The sequence below is a fragment of the Condylura cristata genome, unplaced genomic scaffold (genome assembly GCF_000260355.1).
Source record: "Condylura cristata isolate star-nosed mole 26May11 unplaced genomic scaffold, ConCri1.0 scaffold00033, whole genome shotgun sequence".
NCBI classification, from domain to species: Eukaryota; Metazoa; Chordata; class Mammalia; order Eulipotyphla; family Talpidae; genus Condylura; species Condylura cristata.
In genome coordinates this window covers 16,349,069-16,368,840 of record NW_004567134.1, presented here as the reverse complement: position 1 = coordinate 16,368,840, position 19,772 = coordinate 16,349,069, and the positions used below count along the sequence as shown (strand labels likewise).

The 19,772-nt window shown below is 51.5% G+C and overlaps 1 protein-coding gene across 1 annotated transcript in view; it reads left to right on the top strand.

Moving 5' to 3' along the window:
* Positions 1 to 19,772, top strand: part of FANCD2 (Fanconi anemia, complementation group D2) — a 51,793-nt gene that overhangs the window by 20,603 nt on the left and 11,418 nt on the right. The window contains exons 19-37 of the mRNA XM_012732183.1: positions 2,593 to 2,702; positions 3,626 to 3,686; positions 4,212 to 4,331; positions 4,691 to 4,764; positions 5,051 to 5,194; positions 5,671 to 5,771; positions 6,148 to 6,263; positions 7,381 to 7,489; positions 8,382 to 8,492; positions 8,717 to 8,829; positions 10,279 to 10,422; positions 12,404 to 12,520; positions 13,258 to 13,386; positions 13,501 to 13,619; positions 15,896 to 16,006; positions 16,896 to 17,026; positions 18,100 to 18,190; positions 18,834 to 18,956; positions 19,580 to 19,673. Of these exons, the coding sequence (XP_012587637.1) occupies positions 2,593 to 2,702; positions 3,626 to 3,686; positions 4,212 to 4,331; positions 4,691 to 4,764; positions 5,051 to 5,194; positions 5,671 to 5,771; positions 6,148 to 6,263; positions 7,381 to 7,489; positions 8,382 to 8,492; positions 8,717 to 8,829; positions 10,279 to 10,422; positions 12,404 to 12,520; positions 13,258 to 13,386; positions 13,501 to 13,619; positions 15,896 to 16,006; positions 16,896 to 17,026; positions 18,100 to 18,190; positions 18,834 to 18,956; positions 19,580 to 19,673 (2,118 nt within the window). The remainder of the gene's footprint in view (positions 1 to 2,592; positions 2,703 to 3,625; positions 3,687 to 4,211; positions 4,332 to 4,690; positions 4,765 to 5,050; positions 5,195 to 5,670; positions 5,772 to 6,147; positions 6,264 to 7,380; positions 7,490 to 8,381; positions 8,493 to 8,716; positions 8,830 to 10,278; positions 10,423 to 12,403; positions 12,521 to 13,257; positions 13,387 to 13,500; positions 13,620 to 15,895; positions 16,007 to 16,895; positions 17,027 to 18,099; positions 18,191 to 18,833; positions 18,957 to 19,579; positions 19,674 to 19,772) is intronic.

The window sequence follows — 19,772 nt, the reverse complement described above, 5'->3', positions numbered from 1 at the left end:
CATGGTCCCAGCGTGGTGGTTCATTTCCTCACCACAGACATTTATGTACCTGCTCTGTGCCAGGACTGAGGTGGAAAGTGTATCACCCCTTCCACCCTTGGGGAACTTAAAATGCTAAAGCCTGTGGGGGTTGAGAAATGCGTCTATAATAATTTAACTATGAATGTTAAGAAAACCCGTTCCAGTTCTTGCCTTTTGCTGTGGAGACACAATTTCCTCTCCTGAGGAAAACCTGAATCTAATGCTCGTGGACACCATTCGTTGGTGGAGTAAGGAGCGGAGACTCGGTGGCGACACCCTGTTCGAGCCGCCCTGAGGCTTTCAACAAGCAGCACCCTGTGTAGCCTTTAAAAACCGCTGAGCCGCAGTGCGCCTGCACAGATCAGGCTGTGGAGCGCGGTGGGCAGTACACTCGCTCCCTCACGGCCGTCTGGGTGCTGCTTTCCCTGTGTGTGGTTTGACTTTCTAGGCGTTGTGGACATTCACAAATCTGTCTTTATCTGTGTTCTCTTTCCCCTTTCGTCCTGAATCGTGTCTGTTTCGCAGTGTATTTCCAATGTTGCTGCATGTCAGAAATAAGGAGCTACTTTGTTCTTTTATTTTTGAGTTGTGATAAAATATACAGAACAAATTCTGTTGTTTCAACAGTATTTTGACCATGTCTGGTTGTATACTTCAGGGGCACTAGCGCCTCCCAGCCCCGTCACCGTGGCCACCATCTGTATTCAGGGACTGACCTTTCGGCAGCAAACGTCCTGCCCACTAAGCGGCAACTCTGTTTCCCTCGCTCCAGCTGCTGGTGACCTCTAAACTGCCTGTTCTGGGTAGACATCTCCGGGAAACGGCTGCTTGCCCTTTCCTGCTGCTGACCCGGTTCCACGTCCCAGTGCCCTCACCCCCGCCCCCCCCCCCCGGAGTGGGCACGGGATTGTTTCCACCCCGGGGTGGCAAATACTGCGCTCACCGCTGAAGCTGAACCTGTCGGAGTCCCCTTTTTCAGTTCTTAGGGCTCACACCTAGGCGTAGGAGTGCTGGATCCCCGGTCTACACCAGTTCAGGCCCCCGGGCACTGTCAAGAGGCGCCATGCTTTGCATTTTTGGGTGTGAGCATCCTGCCCGGTGCCCAGCATATGCTGGAGTCTCTTTGTGGGCCTGATTCTGTTTCCCTCCCAACCAGAACTGATCCGTCATTTCTTTGCCTTCTTGGGAAAGCGTCCGCTGCGCCCTTTGCGCAGTCTGTATCGTGTTGTCCTGTGGCACTGTGGGGCACCCTGCATACACGTGTCACCCCCATAGCAGGCCTGGGACGTGCAGCGGAGTCTTCTGTCCCGTGCTGTCTTTTGACTGTCCATCCTGCCCTTGGGCCATGGAGGAGATTGGTCTTGACGAGGCCTGCTTTCCCGAGCTGCGCTTTCGGTGGTGTCCTGAGGGAAGCCCATTGCAAACCCGAGGTCGTGAATATTTTCCTCTGGTTTCGTCCAAGAATTTTATAGTCGTGGCTCGTAACTGTAGGTCACTGAGCCACTTAAAGACAGTTGACATATGTGGTGTAAGGTAAAGCTGCAGCCTCATCCTTTGCATGCTAGTGTTCATTTTTTAAGTTTTCATCCACTTCTTATAGGAAACTTTCTTTTTTCTATTGAATTGTCTTGCTTGGTCCCTTTATCGAAAATCAGTTCACCAGTCTCCCCTGCTGGCGCAGGGGTTAAAGTCTCAGCGCTGCCCAGCTACCGCAGCCGCTGCGGCCTGAGTTTGATCCCCAGGGAGAGCTGACCCACGTGGCGCAGCTCCCACTCTGGTGAATCCTCTCATCCTCCCCTACCACCCTGACCTCTGGCCTGTACCCCAGCTCCCATATGCATAAATTTTAAAAATCTTTAAAAAATCAGTTCACTGTTACCTGAGGGCTTACCTGGGCTTATCTAGCCTTGGCTGATACATGCTTTGAAACATTGTTCTGCTTGCTTTAACTGGGAATTTCGAAATTGGAAAGTGTCAAAATTTGTTCTTTTCCAAGATTGTTTTGATTGTTTAAGATACCTTTAAATTCTACACGAATTTTAGAATAGGTTTTTCTATTTTTTGTAAAAACTGCCTTTAGGATTTTCAGGACTGAATATGTGTCATTTTTAGTAGTATCATTCACTTAACAGTGTTCCAGCCTTCCAGTTTGTGAGCGTAGGCTATCTTTCCACGAATTTAGGGCTCTGGTGTCTCTTAGTAGTGTTGGAGTCATTTAATGTCGACGTCTTTTGTGTTCTGATGAAGATTACTTGTACATATTTAGTGTATTTGCTATGTAGCAAATCACATTAAGATCATTCACAATTCCTTGTGGAGCAACCATTTATGTAACAAAGACTGCCATGAGTGCTTCTCTCCCGTGACCGGGACACAGGGAGCTTTCCATTATTTGTTTCTCATCCTACAGAACCTCCCCCATCTAAAAGATGAGAAAAAGACTCACAGAGATGAGATGAATTGCTTAACCCCACTCGGTAAATGGTAGAGCCCTTGCGAGTCTAGAGCTTGGCCTCGGCGTCCCTGGCCGTGGCTGTGCTGTTCAGTACCTTCATCCCCCGGCCCCTGCAGGATGACTTGCACCTGGTGATTCGCAAGCAGCTCGCTAGCACTGTCTTCAAGTACAAGCTCATTGGCATCATTGGCGCTCTCGCCATGGCTGGCATCATGGCGGCAGACAGGTACACATGGTGGTCACGACAGGCACAGGCGGCAGGCCGTCAGGTTGCTGCCTCCCAAGTTAGCAGGGGCACGTTGTAAAGACATCATGGTCACGCAGGGTATTTGGGCGTGAGAGGCCAGCACACGCCTGATGCTCCTTGGCAGCATCCCCATCTCAACTCTGGCGCTTAACCTTGCTCACAGACTTGTGCTTGTGTTCAGCCTGATGGTAAAAACTGGACTTGCCCGGAGGTAAAGTTCTAGAAATGCTTCCATAGAAGGCAAACCCTGCGCTTCCCGAGATGCCTCTTCCTATCTCGCTGCCTGTCCAAGACACGAGACAACAAAGCTTTCTCTGTATTAGTCCTGTCTGCGGCATCATGTTGGGTGCAGATAAAATCTTCCTTGTGGATTTTGCCCTCTTGCATTTTGATGCCATAATTGCGGCCTCAGTGTAACCACATTTTGGCCGTGATTAGATGCCGTGGAAAATAACGTCAGGGTTCAGCCCCTGCTCCCGGGAAGAGACTGGGAATCGCACACTCAGGAGAGCCATGCGAGTGAGCGCCTGTCACCCGGAGGCGGCCTGTGCACTGGTGGGGGCTGGTGCTCGGGGGGGGCTGACCCTCTGCGCTGGCCGAAGGGCCGGGGGCGAGTTGCTGAACTCCCTTGGCTTTTCCACACTCACACTTGGGACTCGGGGTGGTAGCTGTGCGCCCGGGAGCATGAGCGGTGAGAAGGGTGCAGTGCTTACGTGTCCCCTAGTTTATCACAAAGACCTCTCTGAGGTCGCTGGCTTTGGCTCTAATTCACATTTTGTGTGGCCTAATAGTCGTACCGATACCTTGGTGCACTTTTAGCTCTGCCCTCATTCCATGAAAGTTATATTGCTAAAAATGGTTATAAGCTGTCATAACAATGAAGCTGAAATTCCTTTTTTTAGAAGCAGGTTTTTCAGTTTGACCCCAGGGAGCGCAGACCTGAGCAATGAAGAGTGCACACAGGTGAGATCTTGTGAAGAGTCGGGAACATCTGTGAGTAACTAGGGCTTTGGCTCTGGTCACTATCTTTTTTCCTCAGAGAGAGCACTTTTTTCCTAAATATGTCTTCTTGAACGCGTAGCTTTGTGATGTGACCACTCTAGCACTTAGAACCTGCTGGCGTGGATTGCAGTTCTTCATCTTTCTAACTGTCAATCGCTCGAGTGTAAGGAAGGTGGGTTACGTTTAAAGAATAGCAGCTACTTCAGAGACAGAAGGCAGGGCCTTAGAAACGAAGCAGGCTAGATTGACCTGACTCTCGTGGGAGGTAGTGTTGAAGACTTCCTCGGCCTAGGACGGCGTGGGCCAACATGCACGTGTCTGGTGGTTTGGGAAGGCAGAGACTGAGGCAGGCCGACCAGGGTCCTTGGAAAACCTCCAGTTGGTGGTGGTAAACTGGAGACGGAGAAGCGTAACGCCGAATGGGTGAGTGATGTTCGGGCTGATCCGGCCCGAGAGCCAAGCCGTTCTTTCTCCCTGCTGTTCCAGGTGACTTCCCTGCTGCAGTTGGTTCATTCCTGCAGCGAGCAGTCTCCTGAGACCTCTGCACTTTATTACGACGAGTTTGCCAACCTGATCCAGGGAGGAAGGCTGGCGCCCAAGGCCCTGGTGCGTGTCGCTTTGCAGAGCAGTGCAGCCACTGCTTGCCGTTGGCAGCGAGAGCTGCATCATCCCGGGACCTCCCAGTGTTCCCTTGGGCCACGCAGCCTGCCCTGGGCCCAAGCCTCTTGTGGGCCCCCTTCAGAGAGCGCTGACAGGGTGTGAGGCTGTGTGGGATGCCACCCCGTTCCGTGCCAGACTCTGCTAAGCGTTTTGCACACGAGCTGCCTTTCCCAGCCCACAGTACTGCCGGCGTTATGGCGCCTGTTAGAAAGAGGAGGCCGAGGCTCAGGAAGGCAGTGCTTTCTCCGGGCTCTACAGAGGTCGCTCTAGGCCACTCAGCCGTGTTGGTTATTCACGTCCTGTAGGAATGGATTGGACAGACCATCGTCACTGGTTTCCAAGATGCCTTTGTGGTGGACCTCTGTGTTGTTCCAGAAGGGTGCGTACTACTTACCCTTGATTCTGCTGGTGAAGAAATTGTCAGTAGGCATGTGAGTGCCCTTGACGTCTGCCAGGCCTGGCGCACTCCCACAGCTACTTTCATCCTGTTGTTCTTTCACCAATACCCAGCACTCCCAGTTCCAGAATCACTGAAAGGCTCCTCAAAATGTTCTGTTCCTTACTTTTCTTAAAACGGAGAGACTGGCTTGTACTGGTGGCCTCCCTCCTCCTCTGGCTTACGTGCCTTTGAGTTGGGGCCTTGTTAGCTCTGCGTTCCCTCACAGTGACTGCCCGTTCCCGGTGAAGGCCCTCTATGGACTAGAAGAGGACAGCAGTCAGGATGGAATCGCCATCAACCTCCTGCCACTCCTGTTTGCTCAGGACTTTGTGAAGGATGAGGGTGGCGCTTCACGGGACACAGACCACAAGTCAGTACACTTTCTCCTTTCTGAGAACTCTCCTGGGGTTAGTGTTCGTAGGGGACCGTGTGGTTCCTGCGATGGGAACACGCTGGGCTTGGAAGCGTGCATTCCGGACGGGTAGTGTCTGCAGGGGGCGGGGGGCAGTGTCCTTCATTTCTCTTGGACTCCGTGGTCTGGATTTGGGTTATGTAAAGACAGCAGACACTCTGTACTTTCTAGTTCTCTGCCTGCCTGTGGACATATTGTCTGCCTCTCTCTGTCCACGCCGTCCGCACCTCATCTTTGCTTCTAACGTGTCGGTATTCTCCTCGCTGTCTGCCTCCCTCCAGAGTTCATTGCTTATCAAGCGTCCTTGTCAAATGTTCTTAAAAGGGCCACATTTATGTTGAAGGAAAACTCCTGTAGTGTAACATTGGGTTCCCAGTACATGTGTACTTAATAAGCCTGTAAAATACAATCTAGAATGAGTTTTTCCTTCCCAGGTTGGTGTCTCCATTGTGCCTGGCTCCCTATTTCCGGTTACTGAGACTGTGTGTACAAAGACAACATGGTGGAAACTTGGAGGAGATCGATGGCTTATTGGGTGAGGCAGGAAGTCCCCAGGTCCAGGCCAGTGCACATCATAGGGGGGGAGAAATTTCTAGCTGCACAGGAGAGTATAGCAATAATATGAAATTCCAAAGATAAAATAACACGTACAGATTGCCGTTGTGTTTTATCAGCTTTATAGTTCTATGTTGTTTTTTAATCCTTTCTCCATAATTGTTGTAAGACTTCTTAATTATATTTGTTCACTGCTGCATAATACTCATGCATTTTTGATCTGCGGATCAAAGCTCGACTTCCCAAATCCAAGCTAAAGGTGAAAGTCGGTGGAAGCAGTGCTAGCTCCGGGGTGGCATCCAGGTTGTAGCGACCAGAACCAAACACGAGTCAGAAATGCTTTGCTTCTCTCCCAGACTGTCCTGTATTCCTCACTGACTTGGAACCGGGACAGAACCTGGAGTCCATGTCCGCTAAAGAACGTTCGTTCATGTGTTCACTCATATTTCTTACACTCAACTGGTTCCGAGAGGTAAGTGAACGCTCTACGTTTTGCCTGTAGTTCCACTGGAGAGGCAGCAGTGTTCTTGGGCCCCAAGGCACCCCTACCCCGTCCCCCCAAGCACTAACCCCTGTGCTCTGCTCTGGCTGGTTCTGGCCCACCATGCCCCCCTCAAACCTGTCTATGGCCAGACCAGAACACGTAAGCTCGTGTAATGGGGCCTTGCTTCACTGTCCCGTTGCGCTCTTCTGCCCGGATCCATCTCCGCTTCTCCGCTGTGGGAACGCCGTCCTGCTCACACAGGCGTGTGCGTTTGCCGTTTCATTCCGTGAGCTCAAGTGAACGAGAATTTCCCTCCTCCAGAATATGTGTAGCGCTAGTGATGAGGCGTGATGGGGTCCTTCATGTGCCTCTCGCGTCTTTCTCATGCGTATTATTTCCAAGAGTTTGTTCTTGAAATACCTCCTCTTGTGCTCAGGCTGTGGTGTAGGTGGGACAGGCGTCATCCTTCATTTACACGCGGAGTTTCAGACACAGGATTCAGGGTCACTTCAGTGCATCAAGCCCGCACAGTGCGCCGGACGCTGGGCTCATTTTCCGCACATCGAGTCCACAGAACTGCGCTCCTGTTTTTTTTTCTTTTTTTTTTTGAGATTAATTTATTTATGCATACAGAACTGGGGTACAGGCTAGAGGCTGAGGGGTGGCGAGAGGCTTCCCCAGAGACAGAGTGGGGAGCAGAACAGGCAGATCGACGAAGCACACTGCTGAGGGGAGTAGCGGGCGGGTCAGGAGAAGTCTGCCGCGCCCTGTGGTCACCTCCGGGGCAGGCGGGGATCGAACTCATGCGGAAGTGGCTTTAGATTCTCAGTGCTGAGAACTGCACTCCTGTTTTATGGTTGAAGAAATGAAGGTTCAGAGGGGGAAGCCCCTGGCCTGGGGCGCGCGGGGGCGTACGCAGCCACTGTGCTGCTGGCGAGACCCAGCGGTCAGTCTCCCAGCGGTCAGTCTCGGGGCCTTTCTCTACAGCACCTGTTGCTGCACTTTGACGTTGCAACTCAGGTCACAAGTCCTGTCATCCTGGACACCTCTTAGCTCTGGGTGGAGAGCACAAGTGGGTGAGGTGTGCATGGCCCTGTGCTTGCAGGTGGTGAATGCCTTCTGCCGGCAAGCGGCGCCGGAGGTGAAGGGGAAGGTGCTCACGCGGGTAAAGCACATTGTGGAGCTCCGGGATCTCTTGGAGAAGTACCTGGCAGGTGAGCACCGCTGTCCTGCATGGTAGTCGCTCAGACAGCAGGGAGCAGCTGGCGAACTTTAGTTTTTGCCAGGCTCAGTACTTCGAGACACAGAAACTAAAAGGCAAACCTTGGTTGGGCTTTTGCAAAGTTCTTTGCTTCTTCAGAGCTGAGGCTCCCAGTGCACAGCCCAGCAGTAAAAGGCTTCTTCATACCTTCTGATCGTTTGAACTCGTGGCTTTAAGGTGCAAGCGGATTCTCTGGGGATACACAGAGCTCCGTCACAGCCTCATCTAACAGTTGTGTGTGAAATACTGCAATGGGACTAGATAGTATCACCATCTTCAGATTTTTTTAAAAAAATTATTTATTTATGCATATAGACCAGTGTTGAGAGAGCGAGAGGAGTCCCCAGAGACAGACTGGGGAGCAGAACAGGCAGATGGACAAAATCCACGGCTGAGGGGAGCAGTGGGCGGGTCAGGAGAGGTCTGCTGCGCCCTGTGGGTCAACTCCCTGGCCGGGAATTGAACTCATGCTGCAGTGGCTGCAGATAGCTTCACAGTGCTGCGCTTTAACCTGTTGTGCCACCAGGGAGGGTCCGTCTCCTGATTTTAAATGTGGGTTGGTTTATTTTTAGTTTGCGTCTATCTACTTGGGTATTTTACATGCTTAAGTTTAAATGGTTTTGTGTTGATTAATCATAGTAAGTTACTATGACACTGATGCCATGATATTCCTGCAAGTTCTTTCTGGGCACTCTGCTGTGCCTGAGCCATGAACGCCAGATCATTTGACTGGGTCTTGCATGCATTCAGCCACGCTTGGTATTTGTGGAAACTCCTTGCTAGCGAGGGTGATTGCACTCCAACCCAAGTGGTCAACTTTGAGCTTTGCCTACTTCCTGTTTCAGTCACCCCGGACTATGTTCCTCCTCTTGCAAACTTCGATTTGGATACTTTAGATGGAATGCCTCAGACCCGTAGTGCTTTCTCAGTAAAACTCGGAAGACCGGGGAAAGTAGGTAAGTGTGTTCTGCTCTGTTTCTGATGGTCCCGTGGAATCAACTGCGAAGTCACTTGCATTAAGGAATCAGTAATCGCTCCAGTAACTGGAGAGTCCGTCTGTGATGTGGTTCTACTGAAATTTATTTTGAAGTTATGTAGTTACCTGCCTTACCTTTAGGTAGTGTTCAGAAGGTAGTGATATTTGCCAAGCACGAGTCACTTTCTCTCTTTCAACCGAAAGGAGGAAGAAAACGAAAAGTGGATGGCAGCAAAACATCTTCCTCTGACACAGTTTCGAAGGAAGACGGCCTGCCATGTGACCCTGCACATACTGACAGAAACCCGCTGGCCAAGGTAGGAGGCACTCGCACCCACCGACCCTGTGACAGCCCCGTGAGAGTCCCAGACGGCCAGCATTTTCAGAGAAACAGTAGTGACAAGAGGCAGACACACTGTCTAGCCTGGAGTGCCCCTCTGGTGGCTCACTTGGTGGGACGCCAAGGTCTGCCCACTGCCACTCTCTTTCTGGGATGTTTTACTCCCCATTTGCCAACCAGGCAGTACCTTGAATTCTCTTATAGTGGTTACCAGATTCTGTCTTAGTTTGTAGTGACAGGTGTACTTCTTTGAGCTCCTCTCCCCAAGCAGTCCCAGATTACCAACTTTTGTATGTACCAAGAGGCCAGAATGCTTAGTGCAGTGTCTGTTAATTCATTGGCTAGTTCCCTTTTAACTGCCACTCAGGGTCGGTTTGAGTGATTATGAACTGATGTGACTTCAGCTACTATTAAGTATGTGTTGCGTAGGCCTCCTCCACACCTCTAACAGCCAAGGTTAGTTTAATACCCAGTTAGACACTGAGGAAACAAAAGACCTGCCAGTGTAGATGATCCTCCCCCAGGCCGCCGGAATAGTGCTCGAGCGAGGGTCTGAGCCAGCCCGCCGCAGGCCTTGCTGTCTAGTATCCACCCTGGGCAGTAGGCACCCAGGGTCTCGGTGTGTGACCAGTGGGCATATCTTGATGTTGGGGTTCAGTCCCGTACTACCTCAGTAAAGCCAGCGATAGGAGATTTTTGGCTCACATCACATGTGGAAGTCATGCGTGCCCTTTACCATTAGGTGTGCAGTGACTGTCGGAAGAAAGTTCACAAGCCGTCATTAAATGTTGCATGGACGCCGTGTGAACACGGGCTGTTGGAAAGTGGCGCGGTGGCTGCAGGGGTTGCCGAGCTTCAGTTTGTTTTAAAAACCAAACTGTCTCTGCAGCGCTCAGTGATGTGTGAGGCAGCCTCTGTATCCCAGCTCCGGTGAGCAGCTCTGGTGTGCAGGGACTTAAGTGAAAGGGAAGAGTGAAGTGGTGAAATTGTAACTTTTGCATAAAAGGAATGCATTGTTGCACTTCAGCATCTTCCTTACAGTTAGATTTTAAGTTAGAGGCCTCACTGGTGAGGAGGTTATAGTTAGCACTATCAAGCTCTCGCCACCCACTGCTGACCCACCAGCCCTTGCCTGCTGCTCCCTCAGCAGTGGATTTCAATGGATCCGCCTACGATGCTCCCACTCTGCTGTGGTGAACAGACACAGCATGCACGCACACCTCTGGCCACAGCCCAGCTCCTGTATAGGTAAAAAAATCTTTTTTTTAAAGTTAGATTAAGTTAGTGCACACTTTGCAGCACGTTGACTGAAGTTGGGTGATGCAGGGATTAGCTTGGCTCTCACGTGAGGGCAGCGTGCAGATCCCGAAGCACTGAAAAAGTGGGTGACTTTTTATTCGGTTGGTTGCCGCTGCTTTCTCCCCAGGACCGCAAAGGGAAAGAGGACAAGACCACAGCATTGCCGCAGAGTTTCCAGGGCTGGTTTCGGGAGCTGGACATCGAGGTCTTCTCCATCCTGCACTGTGGGCTCGTGACCAAGTTTATCGCGAATACTGAAATGCACCCTGAGGTAAGTGGCACAGGGGAGAGTATCACAGGGCTTGATCTTCTTTCTAAAAGTTCCTCAACGCTCTTTTGTTCAAAAAGAAAGCGATGATGTTGAGACAAACCAGACTGGGGCTTCCAAAGCCTGTTTGTGAAAGTAATGGGGAACGATCACCCCCCTCCTTGCTAGTGTACGTCTGCGTTTGCAGTTCAGTGACCTTGTTTGTGGTCACGCTAGTGAAGTGGCCCTCCCTCATGTGCACACAGCAAGCTGTGCAGGTGACTTCTGCGGAATAGCGCTGTTCTCCTCGTGCAGGTCAATGCTGCTTTCACTTTTTCGTCATTGCTCATCATTCATTAGCTACTTACTGAGGCCTGTTTTGTTTGCCATTCAGTAGTACATACAGCATGATATTGCCTTCAAATGACCCAAATCTAATAAGCAGACGTCACTAGCCGTGTGCTGTGTCAGCATGCGAGGCAGGTGTCAGTGAAACTGAGACTGGAGTGGATTTTTTTTTTTTTTTTTTTTTTAAGATTTATTTATTCACTCAGAGCTGGCGTATAGGCCAGAGGTGCAGGGGCGGTGAGAGGATTCACGAGAGACAGAGTGGGGAGCAGAACAGGCAGATCGACGAAGTCCACTGCTGAGGGGAGCAGCGGGGAGACAGAATCCTGCTGCACCATGTCGGTCACCTCCGGGGCTGGGGATCGAACTTGCACTGAAGCAGCTGCGTCCAGCTTGCAGTGCTGCATCCTAACCCGTTGCCTCACTAGGGAGATCCAAGAGTATTTATTCTGAAGTTGGACGTAAAGGACATTTGTACCAAAAAAAGTAACTTTTTTACAGAATTTAACCAGAGTTAGAAAAACTATTAGGAAAAGTAATAAATTAGTAGGGGAAAAAGTAATAGCATGGATTTTTATCGATTTTTACAAGAACAGAAGCTTCAGAATAAAGACAGTATTTTCCCCTGATGTTTCTACATCAGCCTAGACTCAGATTTCCATAGATGTATGTTGAGTAATCACTGTAAAGTGAGACTGTATTTGGCCCATCCTGCTTCTGACAGCGTGGATTGTGATAGTCACCTGCCCAGAACATTGGAGGAAAGAAAATGTAGAGGGGGGCCCTCCCTGGTGGTGCAGGGGTTAAAGCGCAGCACCGTGAAGCTGGCGCAGCCGCCGCAGCACAAGTCCAATCCCCGGCCAGGGAGTGGCCCACGTGGCGCGGCAGACCGCTCCTGTCCTGCCCGCCGCTCCCTCAGCAGTGGACTTCACTAGATACGCCTTTGTCTCTGGGGAGCCCTTTCAACCTTGTGCCCAGTTATTCCACGCAAAAGTAAATAAATAAAATATTTTTTCTTTCTTTTTTCTTTTTAATATAATAGTTTGTTTTTACATTTTGTATATTTTTCCATTTCAGTTGTCATCCCCGTGGGTTTCCCATCACCAGATCACCCTTGTGCCATCGCCATAGTCCAGTCCATTTCCCTCCCCCCCTTATTTTTGATCCCCTTTCCCACTCCACCCCTGTAAAATGTCTCTGGTATATAGCTGTTCATTATTATTGTTAAATAAATAAAATATTTCTTTAAAAATCAGATGGGGCCCACCCTGGTGGCACAGCCGGTTAAAGTGCAGCACCATGAAGCTGGCCGCAGCCACTTCAGTGCATATTCGATCTTCGCCCCGGAGGTGACCCACAGGGCCTCTCCTGACCCGCCTGCTGCTCCCTTAGCAGTGTACTTCGTCGATCTGCCTGTTCTGCTCCCCACTCTGTCTCTGGTGAATCTGCTCAATGCCCCTGCATATCTGGCCTGTACCCCAGTTTTGTATGCAAATATAAATAAATCCTTAAAAATGAAATCAGATAGGAGAAGATTTTCCTTTTCTTTGCTAAGGTCAGGTTCTCTGCCCATTGGGAAGTGCACACGTGAACTCTGCCCTTCAAAAACTTGATTAAGACATCCTAGCAGTTGCTCCTTCCTTCCTCCTTGTGACAGGACACTGAAGTTGTGCATCTTCAACCCTCGGAGCTGCTTTTCTTGCTGGAAGACCTGTCCCAGAAACTAGAGAATACGCTGACACCTCCTCTTGCCCAGAGATTCCCCTTCCTCAAGGTTAGTGTGGCAGAAGCACGGTACCTCGGCTTAATGGACTTAAGCAGGACCTGGCAGGTTAGTCGTCAGTTTCCTCGATACCATGGCTGAGTTGTTCACAGCAGTCCTTTGTCAGATCTCATTCCCCTTGCTTTTGAAAGGAACTCGGAAACAAAAGTAAAACGCACCGAAAACCGGAAGTGTATTTCTAAGTGCCCTGAATGTTCCTGAGTCCTGTTCTTTGTCTCACGTGGGTCTTAGCCGTCTGCCCCTTAAGCTGGGTGGCCCTGCCTCAATGTGGTAACTGACTGGCTGAACACAGGCCTCGCCCGTGTTCCAGGTGTGGGTGTGCGTAGCCTTTGCTAACGCAGGTTCATGATGCAAACAGCAGAATGTGGTGGTCTCAAGTGTAAGCTTACCAGAGTGTAGCCAGTTTATAGACTCTTTCTCATGGTGCCATTTGCTCTGGATTCTTCCAGCCTACCCAGGGTCTTTCAGGGTGAGAGCTTTACCTTAAGCGTCACGGGTCTTCACTGCTCGGGCAGTCTCTGGCCATACTCTACCAAAGCCATCTTTGGTTACTTTGAAGGTGGATCAAGATGTGTTTTGTGTATCCACCAGGATTCAGTCTTAGGCAAGCAAGTCATTTCTGTCTGCCCCTGCCTGGTGACCGCAGCTTGACTAAATTCCACGAGGCACGCCTCACCTCCGCGCAGTCACCAGCCGTTTCCTCCTCAGTAAGCCAGAATTTGTCACAGGGTAAAGGAAGCCGGAGCATTGGCTTCTCGCATCTCCAGCAGCGGTCTGCCCGGGACATCGCTCACAGCGTCGTGCAGCTGCTGGCTCCGATGTGTAGCCACCTGGAGAACGTTCACAACTACTTCCAGGTCAGACACACTCATTGTGGTAGAGGCTTAGATGCCACAAGTGAGCAACCAACAGAAACACGGCAGGGGTGTGCGGGCCCTCGGGGCCCTGCCCTGAGGCATATTCTCCTCCAGTGCTTAGCCGCCGAGAGCCACGGTGTGGTGGACGGGCCAGAAACAGAAATGGAAGAGTACAGGACCATGTCTTCGTGCTACCAGAGGCTGCTGCAGCTCTTCCACGGGCTTTGTGCTTGGTGAGTGTTGGGCGAGGACGCCCTTCCTGACTTGGCCTCCCCGCGCCCTGGGGGTTCGGTTCGGAGAGGCCCTGCTGGAGGCTTCTGCGCACGGCTTACTCTCTGGAGTCTCTGTCCGCCTTCTCTGGCTTCATCTCCCCTCCGTGTGCGCTCACGCTGCCTTACCTGTGCCTGCTGGTGGGCTCGCGACAGTGTGGCCCTTTGCTTTGTACGCAGCTCGCTTCTTTTCACAGCGAGACCTCTTAATAGCACCAGGGAGACTGTTGCTTTCAAAGTCACAAGTTGCAGATAATCCCAGACTGAGCGCAATGTAGACTCGGATGTTGGGGCGATCCCTGTGGCAGCCGCGGGGCTTCACCTGGCTCCGGACGGTGCCTGCCCCTTAGGGGTTGGAGCGGTGCGGGAGGCGCAGCGAGGCCGGAAGCAGAAAGGGGAGAGGCGCGTCCCTCGGAAGCTTTTGCCCCCCAGAGCTGGGCCCCACTCCGGGCTTTCATGGCTTTCCTGGACTCGCACCAGCCTCAGGTTGGCACAGACTGTGTCCTGGCCACAGGCACTGCTGCCCACCTGCTCGACCCCCCAGGCACCACGTACGCACATACATGTGTGCGGTTCTCACTGCTGCCCCTCAGCTCTGCTGGCCTGGGTAAGGGCGGGCAAGGGCGGGCTTGCTCTGTATCTGTGCTCACCTCCCTCTCCACCCCGCGGCCAGACGCGCTGACTTCTAAAGCATGCCTGGAAGTTGTTGTCTTCCAGGTAATAAAGCTTCCCACTTTCCTTCCTTTGCCTCTCTCCAGGCCAGAGTGGCTGCATCTTGGCCTGTCGCCTCCTGTTGCCTTTCAGTCCCTCCCCTAAGCAGGGACTTTCCTTACACTAGATGAATCTTCTGTCTTGACTTTAGTTGCCAGCTGCCTTTAGATTTTCTTATACTAACTTTTTTTTTTTAGTTATATTTAAAGAACAGGTGTATTAGGGAAAAGGACAGTGGAGTAAAGGATCTTGTACAGGCACGAGCGGGCAGGGACAGGTTTGCTGAGAAACCTGCCTGGTTGCGGCAGGCGGCCTAGGGGAGCGGCCTCCACGGGTCGGGGGTGCAGAGAAGCCCCGGCAGGTGCAGGTCACCGGCAGGCAGGAGGCCGCTGCCCTGCGGAGGGACAGAGCTGGCGGAAAAGAGGCCCTGCCTAGGCACAGGTGGGCAGAAGACTGCTGCCAGATTTTTTAATATAAATGCTTAAGTAGTGTCTTGAGCTTTTATTACCTGGTTACATTTAGTTCATGCATCGCCCTGCACTTTGCCTGCCAGCCACGTAGAGTTACTCTCAGTGCTGTCTAGCTTCCCCCTGAAGGCTTCTCACACACTCTTCCTGCCACTGGACTCCTTACCCCATGATCCACAGTCTTCTTGAACTCATCCTTGAGGTCTGGACTGAAGCTCCACCTCCTGGGAGGCATCTCCAGCCCCGAGGCCACATAGCATCCTGCTACCCTGTCCCCCATTTCTCTCCTAACTCCCATGCTAGAAACTGGTATTTTAGTTTACTTTTTCATCTGTCTTTCCCGGCAAACTGTGTGTACTTCACTGTCTGAAGACAGAAACAGTCGTTGTGTCTTCAGTACTCAAACACTGCTTGACCAACATCCTGAATAGTGTCACAGAAATGTAAGTCAGAATCACAGCATGTAGAGTGAAAAGGGTTACCTTGCGAGCGTCGGCAGAGTTGTGGGGTGTGCTGCTGGAGGGCCTGGATCGTTGAAACAGGATGGCAGTTCCCTTGAAAGGTGGCCATACTCCTCCCGTAGAGCCTAGCACCCACTCCTAGGTGCTCGCCCAGGAGGAAGGACAGCTTATGCCCACACGTCCTGTGAGCAGGTGTTTCTAGCAGCTTTATTTGCAACAGCCCCAAAATGCAAGCTCCCAAATGTCTGCCAGCCAGTTACTGGATGACAAAGTTTGCTCTGTCCATAGAGTGGAACATTCCCGAGCCAACATGGGTTAGAAAAGGTCCTGAGTAAAAAGCAAGACCATGAGAGTATATAATATTTTATTCCACTTATATCAAATGCTAAAAATTAACAGATACTCTGGGAGGCCTGTTAGGCCCTCGAGGAAACTCACGTGGGCTGCTTCTCCTAGTCTGGTGTTCAGAGCTGTGGCCACTGGGCACTTGAGGACTTCAGCACTTGAGTCCTCTCTTGACTTGCTGGTCATACATGCTCAAGGCCTTCAGGTGCTGCCCGAGTGCTCTGCCTGCAGCTAAACTTTGCTGATGTGCCCTTAGGAATGGATTTTGCCTGCCTGAAAATCAGAATTTGCTCTACTCCGCCCTCGAGGTCTTTACTAATCGACTGAAGCAGGTGGAGCCTGACCAGCCCTTGGAAGAACTGCTCAGGTGGGTCAGACAGACCACTCGCCTCGGTCACCCCTGGGGCAGCGTGCGCCAGGTCTCGTGCAGACAACTCGAGTGTCTCTCAGTGGCTGTGAAGAATGATCGTTTTCAACTCCTTTTTCTCAGATAGATGAGCTTTCTCGTAAAATCCTGAAGCATTAGAAACCGTGGGCTAATCATACCAAGTCATCATGCAGCCACCAGCCTGCGAAGTTTGACTTTTCGGGGTTGAAGAAAGCTCTGACCAGCTCCAGGCAACTCATGACTGTTTGGGGTTCTGCTTGGTCTCTGGTGGGGCTGCGTCACAGGAGACGCTGGTTGCACCCCCACCCCCTTGGAAGAAGAGGGGTCTTGGCGTGGCTCCCAGCCTCCTCCCTCAGCTCATTCGGAGGAAGGGGGGCTTTCTCCCACCTCCCTGAGAGCCCAGCCCCCTCCGTGTCGGTGCCTGTCGCCTCTCCAGCAGGGCAGGGCCATTGAACTGGTTTGACTTCTCCCTGTCGGTCAGTCAAGAGTTAACTCTCGTTTTGCTTTGGTACAATTTTGGACATACTGTGATGCCCCCTCACAGGTACGCGTGGCCTGGACTGGTCTTTGGGTTTCTTGGCTGGTTCATGACACCTTCCGGTCCCGCCTAGACCTGGCTTCCGTTCTGCCTGGCCTTTGTCCATATAAAGTCATAGTTCTCTGATGAGCCTCAAAGAACTGTGCTCTAAAGTGCTGAAAATTCAACCATCAGTCTTTTTTTTGGACAGTTAATACAAGGTTTCTTTACAAGGAAAGTGAAAAGAGGAGGCGCACAAAGAGGGGACTGTGGAGCCCTTCCGTGAGCTTAGTTCATGGATTTGGACACTTCTGTAATGTTTGTGTTGCTTTGATTTCTGTCTCCTTACAGCCAGAGCTTCCACTACTTACAGAACTTCTGTCACAGCGTCCCTACTTTCCAGTGTGCCCTGTATCTTATCAGGCTTCTGATGGCCATTCTGGAGAAATCCACAGCTCCTGCTCAGAACAAGGAAAAAATTGGTGATTGGCTTAGAACCTCCGATTTATTTTCTTCATGAATATGATTAAAACTGAAGCTTACAGACTAGGCACTTTCGTATTTTACAAGCAAATATCCGTGTGACTGGATGTCTGAAGTGACATTTCCCTGGAAGGAGCTATGACTGGTCTGTGCTGCTATTATTCCTTAGTCTGGCTTCACTTAGCTCGGTTGACTAGATAATTCTCTGTTTGGTTTATGTTTATTCATGGCCTTCCTTTTTTTTTTAATTAGATGAGCCATTTGATAAAAGGCATAAAAATGAGGAAAAAGGGAGAAAGCAGAACTGTATACAAAGAAAGGCTCAATCCTGTCCCTCATCTTTCTGTGACCTGCTCTTGTCATTGTTCTTGGAGTGCAGCTCACTGGCCGCACATCCAAATTGGCAGCACAAGCAGGAAGCAAGACAGAAATGCGAAACAGGCCTGTTATTCCTGTGGACTAGAAGGAGAGGGCTTGGGGCCCTCCCTGGTGGCGCAGTGGGTTAGGACGCAGCACTGCAAGCTGGCCGCAGCCACCTCGTGCGAGTTCGATCCCCACCCCGGAGGTGACCACAGGGCGCGGCAGACCCCTCCTGTCTCCCTGCTGCTCCCCTCAGCAATGTATTTTGTCAGTCTGCCTGTTCTGCTCCCCGCTCTGTCTCTGGTGAATCTGCTCACCGCCCCTGCACCTCTGGCCTCGACCCCAATTCCGGATGCACAAAAAAAAGGGGGGTGGGGAGGGCTTGGTCTGAGTCTGCGTGGATGGCCACTGCTTACTGGCATGTCCAGTAGGAACAGAGTCCGCTTACGGCGTTCTTCTCTGTGTGTGTGTGTGTGTGTCAAGTGTGCTCATGTTCATGTGTTTCAGGACAGGATGGGGGGAGGTGTTGGGTCTCAGACAAATGGATGCATTCCTGGAACAGGAACTCGTGATGCTGATTTAAAGTTAAACCAGGGATTTTGGGCATAATTTTAAAAGAATAATCCTTATGCTCAGTAGTCTTCCCCAAAGCCTGAAAGGCTGAGATTTCATTTTCCATGCATGAGATGTCTTTGTTTTGTTTCTCAACCAGCGTCCTTGGCCCGACAGTTCCTTTGCCGAGTGTGGCCAGGTGGCGAGGAGAACCGCACTGCCCTCAATGACCAGCTCCATGCTTTGCTCTGGTGAGATGCTTGGGCTTCTTCCTGTGAGACAGCCTCCTGTTTTGGCACAGCTGGTCCCTCCTCTGGTCAGACTGAGAAATAGCCTTGCTTAGTGGTGAAGTAGGTTAAAGATTAACAGAAGTGGGGCTCCCTGGTAGTGCGAGGGGTGAGTCAGCACTGTGAGGCTGTCTGTAGCCACTGCAGCCTGAGTTCGATCCCCGGCCGAGGGACCCACAGGGCGCAGCAGACCTCTCCTGTCTGCCTATTGCCCACTGTATCATGTGAGTCTGCTCACCCCTGCACCTCTGGCCTACACCCCAGCTCTTATGTGCATAATTAAATAAAAACAAATCTTAAAAATAATTTAACAGACATTGTAGTCTATAGATTGTAGTTCTCGTTTATACGGTCAACTAATTTCTTGTTAGTCATAGAGGAAGGAGAGGAGTCTGGCTTTGTCTTTCTTACCTTGATAGTCAGTGAGTCGGATACTGTCTCCTCCACACACCCTTCACTTCTAGGATGTCCAAGTGTTGTTTTGAATTGAGACATCATTGTCTTTACCTCCAGACATAAAAGCTTAATATCTGGTGGTAACTCAGGAAAGGAATCTCGCTTCCGCGCTCTGGAGCAGAAGCTCACATGCCTGTGGTTCTCCACGCAGCATCTACCTGGAGCACACGGACAGCGTCCTGAAGGCCATAGAGGAGATTGCGGGCGTCGGTGTCCCGGAACTGATCAACTCTTCTAAAGATGCCTCTTCTGCCACATTCCCTACGCTGACCAGGTGAAGCACCTCTCGCCTCTTGCTCTTTGCCGAGGTGCGATCACGCTGACCGGCTGATTCCCAAAGGACTGTCTCCCTTCTCTAGTTAGCTACAGGCGGGCTTGACCCCCAGGGGACTCAGCCAGTTCCGGTGACCATCAGCCAGTAAACTTCTCTGGTCACTGCTTTCTTCCTGTCAGCTTGAGGCGTCTTTCTGGTACCTTAACCACCTGCAAAAGAAAAGGCCGACTTTGTCTATCGCGCGCTCCCTTAATGGGTTTTGTGCCTCGTAATGTTGGCCTGCACAGTTTGTAATGTATTCCGAGGCTCCTTTGACGCGTGCTGTGACCCTAATGCGCAAAGGGAGGTCTTGGCGGATGACCCCAGCGCGCAAAGGGAGGGCTAGAGGGGTGTGGGCCCAAGAGTGGCCGCCATCTTTGCCCCAGCAGCCCTGCTGCCCTCACACCGCCCGCCGCCTCCACTCTGGTGGCCGTGTGCCCACTGGGTTGGACTCACTCTGAGTCCTTCCCAGGCCCCAAGCTCCCACAGTGGACCCTGGGGAGAGCACTTGCGGGAAGGCGGGGAGGGCCGTGGCTTTGGCCTGTCCCCAGGAGGCCTGACCAGCGTGCGTGCCGCCCTCCTAGGAACACCTTTGTCGTCTTCTTCCGCGTGATGATGGCGCAGCTGGAGAAGACTGTGAAAGACCTGCAGCCTGGCGCGGCCACAGACCCGCAGCACGTGGGTCTAGGTTTTCTCCCAAGCTTTTCCTCGATCTGCCAGCTCAGGATTGCCTTATGCTTTCATTTCCTCCCTCGCGTTGGAGGTGGGCTCAGGTCC